At 45.9% G+C, this 17,291-nt stretch overlaps 1 protein-coding gene and 2 long non-coding RNA genes across 6 annotated transcripts; 1 reads left to right on the forward strand and 2 right to left on the reverse strand.

The window, feature by feature from the left end:
• LOC110429783 lies at positions 7,031-8,792 on the forward strand. The gene is made up of 2 exons (XM_021446360.1): positions 7,031-7,497; positions 8,400-8,792. The coding sequence occupies exons 1-2, from the start codon at positions 7,351-7,353 to the stop codon at positions 8,592-8,594; spliced, it is 342 nt and encodes a 113-aa protein (XP_021302035.1). The 5' UTR covers positions 7,031-7,350; the 3' UTR covers positions 8,595-8,792.
• Positions 10,166-13,709, reverse strand: LOC8084764. Of its 4 annotated transcripts, XR_002446938.1 has the most exons (7): positions 13,336-13,704; positions 13,106-13,237; positions 12,836-12,973; positions 12,638-12,723; positions 11,516-12,075; positions 11,050-11,409; positions 10,166-10,965 (listed from the first exon to the last, which is right to left on the reverse strand). It is a non-coding gene; the product is annotated as an uncharacterized LOC8084764 (long non-coding RNA). The 4 variants fall into 4 exon arrangements; XR_002446937.1 differs by having other exon boundaries at positions 12,836-13,249; positions 13,336-13,709; XR_002446936.1 differs by having other exon boundaries at positions 12,836-13,237; positions 13,336-13,708.
• Positions 16,648-17,291, reverse strand: LOC110437695. Its single transcript, XR_002455633.1, has 2 exons — positions 17,162-17,291; positions 16,648-16,945 (listed from the first exon to the last, which is right to left on the reverse strand). It is a non-coding gene; the product is annotated as an uncharacterized LOC110437695 (long non-coding RNA).

A 17,291-nucleotide genomic window follows, 5' to 3' on the forward strand; every position in this document is an offset into this window, starting at 1 on the left:
GGGTCCTTATCGGATAAGTCGATCGGCTAATGGCAATGCCTACATTCTAGAAACCCTCGAAGGAATTGAATTTCCCAGAGCATTAAACGGCAAATATTTAAAGAAGTACTACCCCAGTATATGGGTCGATGCATAGAAGTTTAGGTGCCGATAACACTCCTATCGGCTGGATCCAAATGCTTGGGGACAAGACTTGGTGTTTCAAAAGTTTAGGTGCCGGTAACAGTCCTATCGGCTAGACTAAAAGCTGAGGAAGCAGGAAAGCGCAGATATAATGCCGATGGAAACTCTATGTGTTAAGCAGCGTCTGGATTGCCGATATAGCGCGTAGCCGAATTTGGTTGGCTGCTTCTATCTCCTTGATGTCATCATCGGCAGAACCTTCTATCGGCTTCAGCTTCTTCTTCAATTGAAGTGCCTTGCGACCATGAGCATTTCGCTCGTGCTCAAGAAGCCTGATGGTCTCTGGCAATTGGCTCTCTTCCTGTTGGGCTTGGGACAGAGCGTTCTCTACTTCCTTGAGCTCCGCCAACAGGGATTCTTTTCTTGCCGATAGATCGGATATCTTCTGCTTCAGCGCGTCTCCAGAAGATCTCAGGATACCGATGTTCTTGTGCTTCTCATCGGTCAAAAGCTTCTCTTTCCTCATTTCATCGGAGAGTTGAGTCTGAGCGGCTCTATCGGCAAGACGCCGAGAAGCTCTCTGGTACTGCAGCTGGCGACTCTCCAGATGAGCGGCTTGGAACAGGATTTCTTCAACATCGGCTGGGATTTGGCCTCTGAGAGTTCTGAACAGGGTCTTGGTAGGGTCGGAATCATCAACCAATTGCGCTGTGTCCTGGTGAAGGAGAGCTGACAATTCTTCCAGCCTGACCCTGATCTCTGCCGATGTGATGCCGACCGTCTGAGAAGAGCTTGCTTCTTCACCTTCTTCTTCAGAGAGATCGATGGCGAAGGAGAACAGGCTATCGGGAGAATCTTGTTCCTGGGAGGGAAAGCAAAATTAGCTCATACTCAGAGAATCGGCAAATAGCGCTAACGGTAAACGGTGGCTTACTTGCTTCAAAGCGATCTCTTGTCTTTGACTGAGAAGTGCTGACGGAGCTGCAGGCTGATCGGCCAAAGATGCCGATGGAGCTACAGGTTGATCGGCTGAGATTGCCGATGGAACGATATCAACTGAAAGAAGACAAAAGGAGTTATGAGACTAAATAAGAATAAGTTCATCGGTAGCGATATTGTTAAAGTATGTTACCTGGAGGAGGGACAACGGTTGTCTGAACCGGGAGAACTGCCGATGGTATAACTGGACCCACCGGGCCAGTTGTTTGTTCACCCATGTCAGCTGATGTACCTTCTGTTTGAGATCCTTCCTGTTGGGGTTCTTCTATCTGTGGTGCTTCCTGCATAGGTGGGGGAGATGGTGCTTGCCGTGGCTGGGCTTCTGGAGAAGAAGGAGAAGACTCCACCGGAATTGGAGATACCGGAGGAGGAGGGGGAGTTGCTACCTTCTGGCGCTTTGTTCCAGTCTTAGCACCCGTGGTGCCCTTTCTCTTGGGTTGGCTAGACTGGGGGGCATCGATACTCTCACACCTGGCTTTCGCCGATGCGCCGGTTTGCTGCAATAATGAACAAGAGTTTATAAGCATAAATATAGCCGATATAAAGATAGTCAGCATAAAGGAAAAGATTTGACAAATTGCCTTGAAAGCCCGCGCAAGAGTGGGAGCAGCTACCGTTGGTGATGTCTGGGTTCTTCTGGTGGTGACTTTCCTGAGGCGTACACCCCGATGCACGATGGAAGCTAGAGTGGGAGCATTGTGACCGATTGCGGAAATCGGGCCTGATGGAAACAAGTCGATCGGCCTGCCACTCCTGCTAACCAATGGAGGAATATTGTCAACCTGCAAAAAGAATACAAGGGTAAGCTGCCGATGGAGGTAATATTGAGAAAATGAAACGTTGGTTTGAGTTACTTACAGTGTCATCGGGAACTTCGTATTCGGAGTCAATCATGCCGCGGTATGAAAGTGCCGATCTGCAGAATAGATGCTCTTTCCATTCTGCCCACCATAACTTGTATGCCTGAGTGATAAAAGCAGCCGGAACCCATTCTGACAGATCTACGTCTATATCGGCGTTTGGTGGTAGTTGGGCTGCTCGAGTCCACTCAAGAAGGTTGTTGATAGTTTCTCTGGGTTTTATCACATCGGCATAAGGAAGTGCAATCGGCAACTGGCCGAAAGCTAACTGGCGAGCTAATGCCGATGGATTGTAAAATTCGTAAGTTTGAGGGGAGGTTTTTGTGCTACCAAAGAAATTCACTGGAATGATTCTGGGAGTCACAATTGCCATCATCGCCTCATTGTCCCTGTCGAGAGCTTCATCAAATGGATTGAAGGTCAGAGGGAGCATGCTATCTGGGTCATCATAAGCCAACCATGGTCGTTCGTCTCTGGTCAAACCCTCATACAGAGTCTGGAAGAATCGGCCGATCTGATCTGGATTACCCCCTGAACCAGGCAGAACTATGACAGCTTCGCCAAAGTTCAAGGGGGTGCGTGTTGCCGATTCCTCTTCACCCAATACATGGTTTTCAGCTATATCTCTTGGGAAACGCTGTGTGAACAGGTTGAAGTTGAGACGCTTGTGCAGATGCAGATTGAGCCACATGTTGACAAACCACCAGGGGCCTCCCAAGTTGCCAGTGGATTGGCCGAGCAGAAGTTTCTGGGATACTTGATGGAGAAGGTGGTAAGCAGCGCCAAGCAAGTATCGGCCGAGAGGGAATCGGCCACCGTTAGCCAGTCTTTCTGCTGCCGATAGGTAGACAGAAGTCGGTCCTGCCGATCGACCACAGAATACAAACTTGTCTAGCCACATGTTCAGAAAGGTGGTTTGTTCCTTTGTGGTGACAGATCCTTTCCCACGGTACTTCTGAATGTACCCCGACCAACCGCCGATAGCGCGAGTCTCCACTTTGGCACTAGGGGTAGTATCAAAAAAGTGGGTGCTATCGGCAGAAGATATATCTAGACCAGTAAGCATGGCTACATCGGCAAGAGTAGGAGAAGCAGGGCCGTGGCCAAAGGCAAAAGCATTGAGGGTGTCTGACCAAAAGTAGGATGCAGCTATCAGCAGTGACTCGTTCCTATGCATATCGGCAATGGACAATCTAATGCATTGGGCTAGATTCCTTTCACCCCACTGAACTTCATTAGAGTTGCTGACCCTCAAGAACCAGTCTTTCCACCCTACAGTTGGGCTGGGCCAAGAGCGGAAGGTGTCCTTCCACAGATCTAAGGAAAAGTTTTCGGCTCTGAAGGGGATCCTGTTGGTTTCTGTGTTAATAAGGTCAGTTGGATCTGGGTCCCCTAGAGGGCCGAGGCATTGAAGGTGTGGTTGATCGGTGGGGATGACAATTTTGTTGGACAATTCCTAGTGATTTTGGGCGTAAAAGGAAATACAAAGAGGAAAGAAAAGGAAGATGTTCAGTAAAATGAATTGCGAGTGAACAGGGATATGAAGAAAAATACAGAAGACGGGGTGGAGATTTGACCTCAGGGACGACGAACCCGACGGCCATCTTGCTGCGAAGGAAGCGTTTGAAGGCGCCGGAGTTGGTGAAGAGGGGTACTTGTCGGAGACCTTGGGAGTTTTTGGTGGCGCCGCCGCTGGAAAAGTAAAGTTGGGTAGTAGAATGGTGTGATGGGGAAGGAGTACCCAAGAAGGAACTATTTATAGGACAAAATGGGCAAGGGCAAATCCGACTTATCTCTTTGCCGCATCCGAGAAATCCGAGGGTACTCAGGTGGATATGGTAACTGTTCGCACGGTAATCCAGGGATTGTGCAGGTGATTTGACGGGAAGCGGTCATTATCTAAAGATATTTTACTGTGCGAGATCTCCTGGTCGGTCCATCGGCAATATTCTATAACGGTCATATTGCCGATGGGCGGATAGAGGGGAAGTAACCGTTTGTGCGAATATCCTGGTCAGAACATCGGCAGATCTTTGTAACGGTATTGTTGCCGATGTACGGCTGAGAAAAATGCCCGTTTAGGAGGTTGGGGATTTCGAGAAATCTGCGGAGGAATAGGATCAGAGTTGTTCAGATTGAGGTTGTCGGTTACCAGATTAGGAGCATTAATTGCGGAAAAGGCATCATTACTGCAGAGAATTTCGGAGCATTAATAGTTTTATACTCCGAAACTGGGGGGCATGTGTTGACACCGTTTTTGGGCACGTGTCTAGGATGGCAGGATAAGGTGGCAGTACGATGTTTACAAAGTGGGTTGCCGATGAGGATGGTTGCCGATAAGGGAGAAGTTGAACGTGACAGTCCACAGGCAGTAATATGGTGCCGATGGCTAGATAAGAAAGTCTGCCGATGACTATGGCAAAGGGTCTGCCGATGATGCAAAGAGGGAGTCCGGAAGCTGCCAGTCGTTATGTGGAGGAGTTTCGGTTTGTCACGAGGGATAGTTTTGTTATTTCCTTAATTATTTGCATCGTTTTGTATACGGATTCCGTGTAATTTGGAATTCGAATTCTAATCGTGTCTAGTTGTAGCTCTTTGAGCAGGGTATAAATATAGACCCTAGGGCCTTGTAATAAGAAATCAATCAATGAATCAAACACATGTTTTTACTCATATTCCAGCATTTACTTTTCGACGACTTCGTCATACTTTTTCCTTTTGTTACGAGTTCTTAGGAATTCGTCGACTTAAGCTCGGCGTGTTCTCAAGTTCCGCGTGAGTACCTCTTAGCCGTGACATCCGGGCGCATCGCTGTTGTCAGGACTAAAGTATTCGAGTTATCACCTTTGCCGATAGCAAGGTCAAATCGGCTGGCACGCCTTAACGTTTGAATCGGGTATTAGCCCTTTGTGTTTGCAGATCAGTTTTGCATCAACAAGAATAATACACCAACAGTGGTCAAACAAATATAAAAGTTTATAAAAACATTCTACGCAGCACTACGATCACACAAACGTAAAGATCGCGAAAATTAGAATTAAAACGTAGAAGTTATGAATTTTCTAAGATTTCCTATTGAAGAATAATTAATTAAATAGTACGAAGAAATTAAAAAGATTCAAACTGGTGTAACAGTAATCCTATCCTGTAGATCTCGATGAGATGAATCTAATGCAATTTGAATGGATCAAACCGGAGCTAAAATGAGCATTTTATAAGCATTATAAATTCAATGGCATTTTTGTAATTACTGAAAAACATATTTTAAATGAACCAACACAGAAATACGTTTCTGAGATTGAAAACGTAATCCAGAGAATACGTCTTGGACCGCGGGTTTCATTATGAAGAAGTAAAGGGTCTCTTTAGCAAAATACGCCCCGAAGGGGTATCTTCTATTTTGGACCTGCAGATCTCCGATCAGACGGCTGGGAGAGCTTCTGAGCGCTGGCGGTGGCCGACGGTCGGCCGAAAACGAGCGCTGCTGCGGTGGCGCCATGGCCGCCGCCGTAGAGCTTGCTGGAGTTCCCTGTTCCCGTGATTCCGAGCACCAAAGCGAGAAAGAAAACTACCACGAGAACGAGGAGCTTGCCACGAACCCGCCTGGGCCTTGACACGAACCGAGAAGGAGTAGGGAGAGCTCGCCGCGGTGGCTAGGGCTCGGTTGAAGCGACTTGGATGCAAAAGGGGAGTTGCAGGGTGGCGCAAGCGCTTTATAGGGCTCGGGGAAGATCTCCCACACGGTCAATCCCGTGGAAATCGGGATTCGCTTCCGTTCGTTGGCGGAGTTCGTCTCGGTCATGCTGAGGACGGGTGGGGCCCGGTTGCCAGTGGGAGAGGGAGAGAGATCGGGCGTGGGCCCACTGGCAGGCCGAGCAGGCCGGTAGCTGGGCTGGGGTGGCGCTGCCAGGCTCAGGGAGAGCGGGGTGGTTGGGCCTCGGCCGCTGGGCCACCAGGCCGAGAGCAGGGGGTTGGTTCCTTCTTTTCTTTTTTTTCTTTTCCAAAGAATTTTTCCAAATACAAATTGAATCAAATAAATTCCAACCAAAAAGCCAACAACATAAAATAAAATATGCTTCAGCATGAATGCATAAATAAGTTTCTAACCTTATGATAAATTTTAATTTCAACAAAAGTTATTTATTTACTAAATTAAATGCTCACAAGAATACTTAAATAAATCTAATCAAATTTTTGGGTGTTACATATACTCCAGTTAAGGAACCATGGTTTAACTGATATAACATGATTATAATTAATGAAACTTAGGGCTATGGTACAAATGACTGTTGGTTATGTTGTCCTAGACCCTCCGTAAGGACTTATCTGTCGGCAAAAGCTAGGATTTACAGTGCAATCGAGAGAGTCGTATGGCTATGACTTTAGCTCAGAAATTGGATCTTTTCTAACTTGTTAGAGGTTACTCGAAAAGGCACAAGAGGGGCTTGCCAGTTTGGGTGTAGGGCTGCCCCTGTTTCTATGAGTATAGCTGCGATGGAAATGTGCCATAGAAAAGAAGGGTTTTCTACATCTGTCTGCCGAAAAAACCTCACGGCCCTAACTGGTTAGAATAGGCCTATGAAAAGCTTCATAGTGTACCCTGCCCGCTCACCTTGGTAGTGTTTGGGGTCGACGGACCACAGGCATATGGGCAACACGACTCACGGTGAAAGTGACAACCTCTGCAGAGTGTATAACTGTTATAACAGCCGTGGTCACGATCACGGGTGGCCTGGAAAACTCACACTGATGATGATGTGGTACATGATGATCCATAATTATATTATAATATGGCTTAATGACTTACTATGGTTCTGACAACTGATCATATGGGTTATTTGGGAGCTTATGCATATCTTAACATTAATTAAATATGCGAGGCATAATTTATTTAATCTAAAGTTGTATGATTTTTTTTAACGCACGGACATGATCCTAAGAGCAACTCCAGCCCAGCATGCAAATTGAGCACCTATTTTTTTCATTTGCATGCTGGGCTGCATATAATAGGAGCCCAAAACTGAGTCCAACTCCAACCGATGAGTCCAACCAATCACTGGACGGACCGACACAGCAGGACAGCAGCGCGACGCTGACCAGGGCTTCCTCCGCCGCTGCTCGGCGCCGCCGCAGCGTCCCCCTCGGCGCCCTCTCGGCCACGCAGTCCCGGTCCCGCCGCCGGCAGAATGGCAGTACGGGGAGAAACGGACACCGTCGCGCCACGCTGGCGGCTGGCTGGCTCGATCTGCTAGTCGGCGACGGCGACGGCGACTCGGCGGTGAGAAAGACAAGCTCCGGCTGACCGGCTGCACGGTAAAGACTGTGGCGTCGCCATCGGCCGTCCAATCACCTGCTGCTGGTACAGAGCATGAGCGCAGGGTGGGCCGGGGTGTGGAGAGACACGAGCAAGAGCACAGGGTTGCTGCTGGTACAGAGCAAGAGCAAGAGCACAGGGTGCGCCCTCTCGGCCCTCTCAACAACCCCAGAAGCAGCTGGCTGGCAGGCAAGCAGCGAGGTACTAGTCCTAATCTCACTTCTTGTAACTTATATCAGTGCTTGTATTGTAGTATATCAGTGCTTGTTCTGTATTCCTGCAGCTTGGTTGTAGAAAACTATATAGGGTGTTGTCCAGTTTCTGCCCTGCTAGCAAAAACGCCTCTGTTGTTTCTCATGTCCTGTAGGATGAAGAGCCTGTATGTAAAAAACTAACATCTTGTTGGGTTAGTTTGTGTGTGTATTAATTTAATTCTTGTGAATGCTGAAGAGCATAACAGAGAAGAGATATTGTCCATTGTTGTATGAGCTAGAGCTAGCATAGCATTTGTGAACTCTTATGTTTCCTCGTCGAATCTTGACTAGTTTCTTCTGATGATGATGATTCTTATCTCCCCAACAACTAACTGTAAACAAGTTGCGGTTGACCTCGCCTCCGCACCGGTCGACTGTGTGCTTTGCTGACTGAATCTTTACACCCAATTCAGCAATTCACTCATTCATTCATCGTTTATTCAGAGGGTGACAACTACTGAATATAAGCTCGTTTTTCTTTTACTATATATATCCTGTTGCTTTTCGTCTTTACAAACAATTCAGACATTTATTGATTTAGAGAGGCAACTACTGAATATGAATTTGAGCTTTTTTAACAGAAGGTTGAAGCTACTATATATCCTGTTGCTTTTCGTCTACAAATAAAGAGGCAGTAGGTGTTGCAAGTGCAAATGATAACGCGAAACAAAGGGTTGACTCTGCAGGTTGAGGATCGGCCTGCACCTAACACTGCACTGACGATCTCCTAATCTCACTTCCTGCAGCTTGGCTGTATTACTACAGTTTTTTACTGCACCTTACATTTTTGTGTTAATAACAATACAAACTTTTCTGTTAACTTTTTCCTTTTTTTTGTTGCTATGGCAGATGTCTAGGTCTGGAAAAAGACTTCGTCGATGGTGGGACGAGGAGGATGAATCTGATGATGACGACCTCTTCATCATTGCTGGTCTTCTTGAGGGCTCTAGGAGGAACAAGCGCAAGAAAAAGTTCCGTGGATCTTTGCCGGGCCGCCGCAAAGTGCTACGGGACATTTCGGGAGGTCACGATCGCAATTCATAGTTCTAGGTAGTTAGTGATTTACTATGCATGTAATCTCTAGTTCAGATGTGTAGTTCTGTGAATGTAATCCCTAGTTAGTGATTTACTATGCACATTTTATTTCCAACGATGTTGTTGTCCAAAACTTTGGAGCAGAATTTTTTGCTGCATGTATGGTCCTGTGCTGTTGAAATTTTGAAACCATGTTGTTGTCCAAAACTACTAAGCTGCATGTATGGTCCTGTGCTGCCGATTCTAACAGTATTCTAACTTTGGAGTACCATTTCACTATGCAGTACAGGTCTGCTGTTAGCCTGTTACCATTACAATTATTGAAATACTATGCTGTTACCTTTGCAGTGGTTTACTATGCATGAAAGAACAATGACTAGGCAAGTGGTACAGTTTGAAGGTTCATATTACATTTCCCGATGATCCAATAAGGAAAACAGCTAAACTACAACTCAGTAACATTCAGCAGCCCAAAATCTATTAGTACAAAGGGTTCTTTAGGTCAGTTTTATCTTCATACATTCTTAACAACTTTCTGGCTGATACTGAATTGGCAAATGGCATTTCTTTTGTGTAATTTGGAGATGAATAAAGAAGGCAGAAAGAACCATCAACCTACCTGTATGGTTAGGCCGAGATCAATCACCCCATGTTTCAATCGTTCTCGGAATGCTTCGAGGCCTTTCCTTGAGATGAAGCTAAAGCGGTGTACATCAAGGTCGATCTCCAAGTAATTTGATCCCTGCAACATACCCCAGTGTCATGTAAGGGTCAAGATGAAAGAGAGGAAAAGTAGAACCACACCAAACAAAGCAACTCACCACATAAAAGTTGTGCTGAGGCCTTGAGAGGACTGGCTTTTCATTGTAAGCCTGAACAAGTTTCCTCTCTGCAGAACTCAGATTCATGTTATCTGGGTTAACCAACCCTGCCAATATCTTCAATCTTTCTCTGAAAGGGACTGTTGAGTCCAATGGGAAAGCCTTAACCTTTTCTATTTCATCGTTTACAAGTATCTGAAAACAGACAAACCAACAGACATAAATTCAGTAAAGTTCAGCTATGCATTAGTAGGCATCAGCAATTTGTGAAAAGAGACACCGTCCAACAGTGGAGAAGTTCACCTTGATGCTGTCATGAAACTGAGGAGAAATTTCTTTCTCAAAGTTATCATTCAATTTGAAATATAGCACTAGATTAATCCCTTCCCCGTTACCAGGGGCTTATATTTGCAATCAGAATGCAATTTATTAATTATCAGAGTGCTCATGAAGAAGTGAACTGTTATCATGAGATGCACTGAAATAACCAAGGTTGCAGTTCCTTGGTTCAGTAAGAAAGTAGCAGCATCGAGTCCCTGCTTGACTCACTCGGTGAAGCACCTGGGGTAGCAGATTCTACTTCCACTGCATCAATAACCTCATTCAGATCTTCACTTATGTTAAACTGAAGCAAGTCCCTGTACCAAAATAAGTCTTGAATACATGTTCACAATGCATCACAGTAGCAATAAACAATCCTTCAGCCTGTTTTCACAAACTGGAAGGTTACTACAGTAACATCACAGTAGCAATAAACAATTGCCGCCCACAAAAAAACATTTATAATCAACCAGTCATGAAGCATAGACTCATGACATTGAACCAGAAATAAATGATTGCCTGAAAGAGCAGATCCTCTTAACAAAAGAAAAAAATACATGTTGCTTCCTCGGTTCAGTTACTGAATTATAAATATTTTAAGGGGGATCATAATAAACCGACTGAAGATATGTGAAAATACATATGGGATAAATACAGAGACTCCACTCTCACCAAACCTACACTCCGCTCTCACCACTAACTGTCTCGCCTATACCAACACTCATATCCTTCACAATCCTCGCTCTCTTCGCCAACACATAAGCCCTCTGATCATCGTCCATAGCGGTCACATCACAAAACATGATTTTCTGTTCCTGCTCCCACTGCAGCCGCTGCTCCTCCACCTTAAGCTTCCGCTCCTCAAGCAGCATATCCTTCTCCCACCTTGCTTTCTTCATCATTTGTTCCTCGGTCTTCATTACCAAAAAATTTTGCATCATATCCTTATAGCCGTCATCTCCTTCATTTTTTTTCAGCTTGTCTTTGGATTGCTTTCTACCCGGAGGTCGGGTTGTCTTGGTAGAAGGAATGGAGGAGCTCTCTTGACCTTGGGCGGTTGTCTCACTGTCTTGTTGAGTTCCTACGGAGAGGTTGAGCTCTCTGGACTTGGTCGGCCTCTTGCTGACTTCAAGTGTTGATTCGAACTTTTGAGTATTCCTCAACGTGAGCCAACATTGTTCAAATTGAAATTTCTTTGCGCTTTCTTTTCTGACATACCTTCCATGGGCTTCCCCCAACTGCAGCAAAGATCAAGTGCGTGATTAGAATTAGATATATAGCAGTGACAACATATGGGATGAACCAAGTGCAAGATCACATACATGTTCTTGGTACGGGACACCACTTCGATGACGACGCTGGACCTCCTCGAAGAAGCCATGGAATTTCATGCACTCCTTTTAGTATGATTCCAAACCGATGCTCGAGTGAATTGGGAGTCCTATCGACTCAAAGTCCCTGTTCATGTGGAAATCATTAGCAATCCTCTCCCAGTAAGTTTTTCCTGACTGATCATTCCCTATGATAGGATCATTGCTGATATGAATCCAGGATTTGCAAAGTTGGACATCCTCAACAGCACTGTAGTTACTGCCTCGCTTGGATGGTCCTTTCCCACCAGTTCTTGGAGTGCCATCCTGCTGCCTCAGCAATTCCAAACCATCATCCAATGCCCATGGTTGCTGCAAAGAACAAGGAAGCAATGATTAGCTGAATACACATTAGGATATTAAGAGAGCAGTGATTAACAGACACAAATTGGATCAGCTTGTGATTGTGGGCAGTTACCAACTGAGAGACGCTATCATCTTCTTGCTCCCACTGATTGTGGGCACTGAGATCCTGTGGAGGAAAGGAGTTCCTAGCAAAAGACGAAGATGATGCACGCTAGGACGGTTAAGCATCGAAGTACCACGGCTTCTGCCACCAACCACCGGAGGATTGAACTAGGCCGGAGGAGCATATTCTTGTGGCACGCGGCCGGCTGCAGCTCTACTATTGAGGGAGTTGCGAGAGTTGCGGTGACCTTGTCTGCCCGCAGCCTGGCATGCTCCACGGCCAGGTCCCCTCCCACCACCGCCTTGACGAGGAGGCTGGAACGGCGCCTGGCTTGATCTTGGGGGAAGAGGAGGTAGCCGTGCCTCACTGTCACCTTTCTCTGATTGTGGGATTTCAATATAGGAGTCCATGTGCGGGAAGCCGTCGGCCTGGGAGTTGAGGTCTAGATTTTGTAGACCAGGTCCCCTAGGAGTCGAGAGGCTAGGGGCTGTCAGAGGATACGACGTCTCCTGGGAAAAGATGTTGTACTCCTGTTCGTCGTAGTAGTCACTACTGTGCCTGTCCATGGTCTGCAGGAAAAAGTACCCATCATCACTAAGAATAAAAATCCAAGTGTTTAACATAAAGGATCATTGGGCAACACGAAGATAACATAAACATAGAGTTTAAAACTAATAGTCAGAAATTTGTTGATTATATTTTTTAACTAAAGCTGGTCAGTTTGGCACTATTGCACATTTGCACTACCAGTATACAAGAACTAAAGCTGGTCAGTTTGGATTACATTTGCAGACCTAATAATGGAACAAAGGTTCCTGCCTCTAGCCTCAAACAAGTACATCACTGGCTAGGATGTCTGAAAGTATAAATTTCAAACTCATGCAGAAGTCTCGAAGTGGCCATCCTAGCTGTTATGTGGGATAAAGATCGATGATAGATCCTGTTGAAACAACAGTTGATATGCATTCCCTCTGGCCAGGTGCATATTATGATGGGTATTGTCATCTCTCAGCAGAGACCACATGTTATGTATTCATGGCATAACTAGTCTTTCTAGTAATTCATAGTGAACTTAATAACCATGTTGTCAGCACCATTTTCTATATGAAATCCCAAAAATCAGTTGCATACCTTTCAATTGTGCAAAATCTTATATCAAACATGTAACCCCTACAGGAGAGACTCTGAGCTTCTCATTCCTTCCTCATCTTCACGTCCTGTTCAATGTTCATAAATCATAACAGAACACAAAAACCTCAGGAGTCAGGCCTAAACATAGCACCACACTACTTGTCAAATATAATGTACTGACATTGTTTCAGCACTTACTGATGCTTGCAATCTACACATGCTTGTGTGGTTTTCTGTTCTTGCAGAGACAGGAAACAACTAGCAGCAACACCAGCAGCGCAACAGCGACAGGGATTGACACCAGAAGAGCTGTCCTGACAGTGTGGTTACCACTCCCTGCACAGAATTCACACGGCGGTAATTCAGAATAGAAGCTAGTCACCCTGCACAGAATTCATCCGGTCAAAAGCGGGGGCGCAGGAGAGCCTGCAGCAGCGAGCGAGCGGCAGTTGCCCTGCCCGTGCCCACCGTCTCCGTGCCCCCCTGACGACGACGAGCCCCTCCTGAGCCCTGATGCCATTGCCATGCCACGCTTCTCCCAGTTCTCCATCTCTACTGCTACTAGTCTGCATTTCTGATCCCACGTCCCATTGTCACCGCCTGACGCTAGCACTGGTCAGTTTGGCACAGGACTTGAGCGCGGCTGGCCTCGCGAAGGCAGGGAGGACGAGGAGGAGGAGGAGAGGAGTTGCGGTTACCTGCGGCTGCGCTGTCTCAATCTCCGGTGTCCCGATCTGCACGATTCGGCTGGTGCTGGTGCGGTGGCGGAGGGCCGGCCGTGGCGATGGACGCGGCGGCAGGGGAAAAGGCGCCTTCCTTGTGGCGGAGAAGCTGCGCGAGCAGAGGGGGCGAGTCCGCTCGCCGGAGAAGAGGGGCCTCGCTCGCCGGTGCTCCTTCGCTCGGCCGGAGGGTAGGAGGCACGCACCGTGGTGGAGGCAGCCGGGCGAGCTCGGAGGAGGGAGCCCGCGAGGCCGGCCTGCTCGCCGGCGGGGCGGCGCCCTGCGGACGGGAGAGAGTGAGAGAGAGGGATAGGGGGCTGCTGGATCTGGCGACTTGAGATTAAAATTTGAGAGGACATGGAAAATAGGAGGTGGGCTGGAGTTTATTTTTTTGAATCAAGTCCCTAAATTTGAAATAGGAGCTTGTTTAGGAGGTGGGCTGGGTTGCTCTGTTGTCCCTAAATGAATCAAACGTATAGAGGCATGCAACGGGTATTCACCGGCTGAGTCCATCGCCAGCACTTCATGGATCGGAACATGTCTACGTATTTCCTCTCTCCCTTTCTTTATTTCCTTTTTCCTTATGCAACTTGCCACATACGTCAATCATAAACAAATCGACAGGTTCAGTGATCTCTAAATGAAAATTTTATTGTCATCCATTTGTGAGCATACAAACGACATGACTACCTGCAGTTTGCACAGCCGCATGTCTTAGCCTCAACTACACAAGACACTTGTGCATTGCCAGTGCATCTATATTCCCAGCAGCATGCCATTACGGTACAGATTTTTCCTTGGCAACAGCTGCATTGTCCGCAAGTATGATATACTCGAGCTGCTTCTGGCATGTAAGCCAACTGGAACAATGTCTTGATGGACTCCACATCCACGACTTCAGTAATGTTACTTGCAGGTTCCATTGCTCCTATTTATGATGCAAACCACGGTTATACTCCTTGGGCAAAATCACAAGATAACAAGTGAAATTCATCTCAACAGACTGCACGACTTGACTATACAAGTGCTAATCTTAGTCACATACTGAGAAAACCAAAACTGTGTCATAGAAACAATAGTGCAATTAGTCTTGACTCTCTTAATAATGCTTTAAATTGATAGAGGTCACACAATTGCACGCACCTTCAGCTTGGCTTATGTAGACAAAGAAAGGGATCAAAATTAGAGCAAGAACATTTTGCGCCATTTTCCCCATAGAGATGTACCGAAACAGAACCAAGTTCTTCGGTGGATATGTTTTGTCTTCTAAACTCGTGAAAAATACAGAACAAATTTGGCCAATATATAGAGTCTGATAGTGCATAGTATTGAGGAAAACAATTATTGCCTAAACTAGTTCTGTGTATATTGAACAAAATTTGATGCGTGATTATCTCTTGCTACATAAAATACATGATAGGAATGCATTTTCTGGGAAACAATTTATATGCATTCCCTTTAACTTAGTAAACTTTTATTACCATTAAATATCCTAGTCAGGGTAGCTGTATGGTACACTACTGGAAACTGAAATATTCCTGTCTGTGTGAGACCAACCGACAGAGGAATTATAATTATCCTTGTTGGTTTGCGACTGCTCAACCTCCAATGCTGGTTGGCGACTGCTCAACCCTTACTGACGAAGGATAAGGGGCTTCCTCACTCGCTGCTGTGAGAGGCCATGTAACCCAACGAGCGAGGTCAGATCCGAAACCCTAGTGATCAGTGCTTCAAAAAATTGATTTCAACCACCCCCAAGAGAGCATTTACAATCCCTTTATATAGGGCACGGATTCTGCCCGGGATCTGTTACAAAAGTACCCCGTGACGGTGGCCGAATATTCCAACATATTCCGCCACTGCGATCTACAACCCGCAGAGTTACTTAAGTAATTTCGAACCACGCGCACTTTACAAGCTGGCGTGACGGGATTCTCGCCCAGACATGGCCAGATCCTTCGCCAAGACCCACAGATCCTCTACCGCATGGCTGTCGAGGGATCAGCGCTCGCCTCTCTGAGGTTCTTTGCTTAGCCCTCGATCGGGGTCTCCACGCCCTTCGTCGTGCAAGGTCCAAAGGATGGGCCCTTACCTCCAGAGATCCTCTGCGCCTGATCAGTTCCTGCACACACGTCTCATAGAGTCAATCTGCATTAGTGTTAACTCCTCGCGAACCATCGTCCCTTACTGTACGAAGGTGTCGCGTACGAAAGGTCAGTCCATGGCGATGTCGATTTTTTACTTCCGAGTCAGCCGGGGGGGGGGGGGGAAGGCGTGGTTGAGTCCCCAACAATTTCCCCCCACTTTGGTCGTGTGGCCACACTTGTGGACCACGCGTTCAAAGGCTCCGGCCTTTCATTTCCCCCTTGGCTGACAGCCGGGCGGAGGCCTTGCCTTCCCCCCTGGCTGTCGCCCGGGCGGAGGTTTTGCCTTCCCCCCTGGCTGCGCAGGTTGTGGCCGCTTGAGTTTATTTTTAGCTTCGCAATAGAGGAGCAGTTTGCGGCATTGTTTACCGATATAAATACTATTAGTTGGGATTTTTAAAATTTTAGTTCATATATGATATTCTCTATGGATTCTGGATTCGCTAGGTTTAGTTTTTCATATGTGCAATTTGAGTGCACTTGTGCTAGGCCAATATGTGATTTTGGCTCTCGAGTATGTGAAAAACATGTTTTTTTTGTTTTGTTATTGCTGCAGATATATCCTTATATTATCTCCAAACCTTGAATTGGAAGATAAGTAAGCGAGTGAACTAGATGATGACAATTAGAAGAAAACAAACAGATCATAGTTGAAGGTAACGTTTTCATCTTTATGTACTTTTGTATTGTCTATCCTTTTCATTGTAATACTGATTCATTATCTCTAATTTCTTAATTTATAGATAAGGAGATGACTGAATTGTATGATGATGATAAACAACTTGAAGAGCACAAACAGAACAAAAATGCTTGTGAGAGACCATGCAGAGTAGAGGTGTAGCAAAGTCGCTGGTGTAGATATATGAATCGCTCAAATTTTATAAAAAGGAGGAAAAAGATAGTATGTTTTGTCCCGTTGCAACGCATAAACACTTTCGCTAGTATATACACATGTTCAAATATATATGTAAATAGGTAAATGCTCTTGCAATGGGGAAAAATGCAACAGGTATTCACCGGTCCATCGCCAGCACTTCATGGATCGGAACATGTCTACGTATTTCCTCTCTCTCCCTTTCTTATTTATTTCCTTTTTCCTTATGCAACTTGCCACATACGTCAATCATAAACAAATCGACAGGTTCAATGATCTCTAAACGAAAATTTTATTGTCATCCATTTGTGAGCATAGAAACGATATGACTAGCTGCAGTTTGCACAGCCGCATGTCTTAGCCTCAACTACACAAGACACTTGTGCATTGCCATCGCATCTATACTCCCAGCAGCATGCCATTACAGTACAGATTTTTCCTTGGCAACAGCTGCATTGTCCGCAAGTATGATATACTCGAGCTGCTTCTGGCATGTAAGCCAACTGGAACAATGTCTTGATGGACTCCACATCCACGACTTCAGTAATGTTACTTGCAGGTTCCATTGCTCCTATTTATGATGCAAACCACGGTTATACTCCTTGGGCAAAATCACAAGATAACAAGTGAAATTCATCTCAACAGACTGCACGACTTGAGTATACAAGTGCTAATTCTTAGCCACATACTGAGAAAACAAAAATTGTGTCATAGAAACAATAGTGCAATTAGTCTTGACTCTCTTAATAATGCTTTAAATTCATAGTGTTCACACAATTGCACGCACCTTCAGCTTGGCTTATGTAGACAAAGAAAGGGATCAAAATTAGAGCAAGAACATTTTGCGCCTTTTTCCCCATAGAGATGTACCGAAACAGAACCAAGTTGTTCTTCGGTGGATATGTTTTGTCTTCTAA

This window comes from Sorghum bicolor, chromosome 8 (assembly GCF_000003195.3).
Source record: "Sorghum bicolor cultivar BTx623 chromosome 8, Sorghum_bicolor_NCBIv3, whole genome shotgun sequence".
NCBI classification, from domain to species: domain Eukaryota; kingdom Viridiplantae; phylum Streptophyta; class Magnoliopsida; order Poales; family Poaceae; genus Sorghum; species Sorghum bicolor.

What these genes read in the sequence shown, in the direction of transcription:
- LOC110429783 (XM_021446360.1), top strand. Translation starts at nt 7,351, where the DNA reads ATGAGCGCAGGGTGGGCCGGGGTGTGGAGAGACACGAGCAAGAGCACA. An exon ending in GCTGGCAGGCAAGCAGCGAG is followed by an intron (nt 7,498 to 8,399) that starts GTACTAGTCCTA and finishes TTGCTATGGCAG; the next exon opens with ATGTCTAGGTCTGGAAAAAG.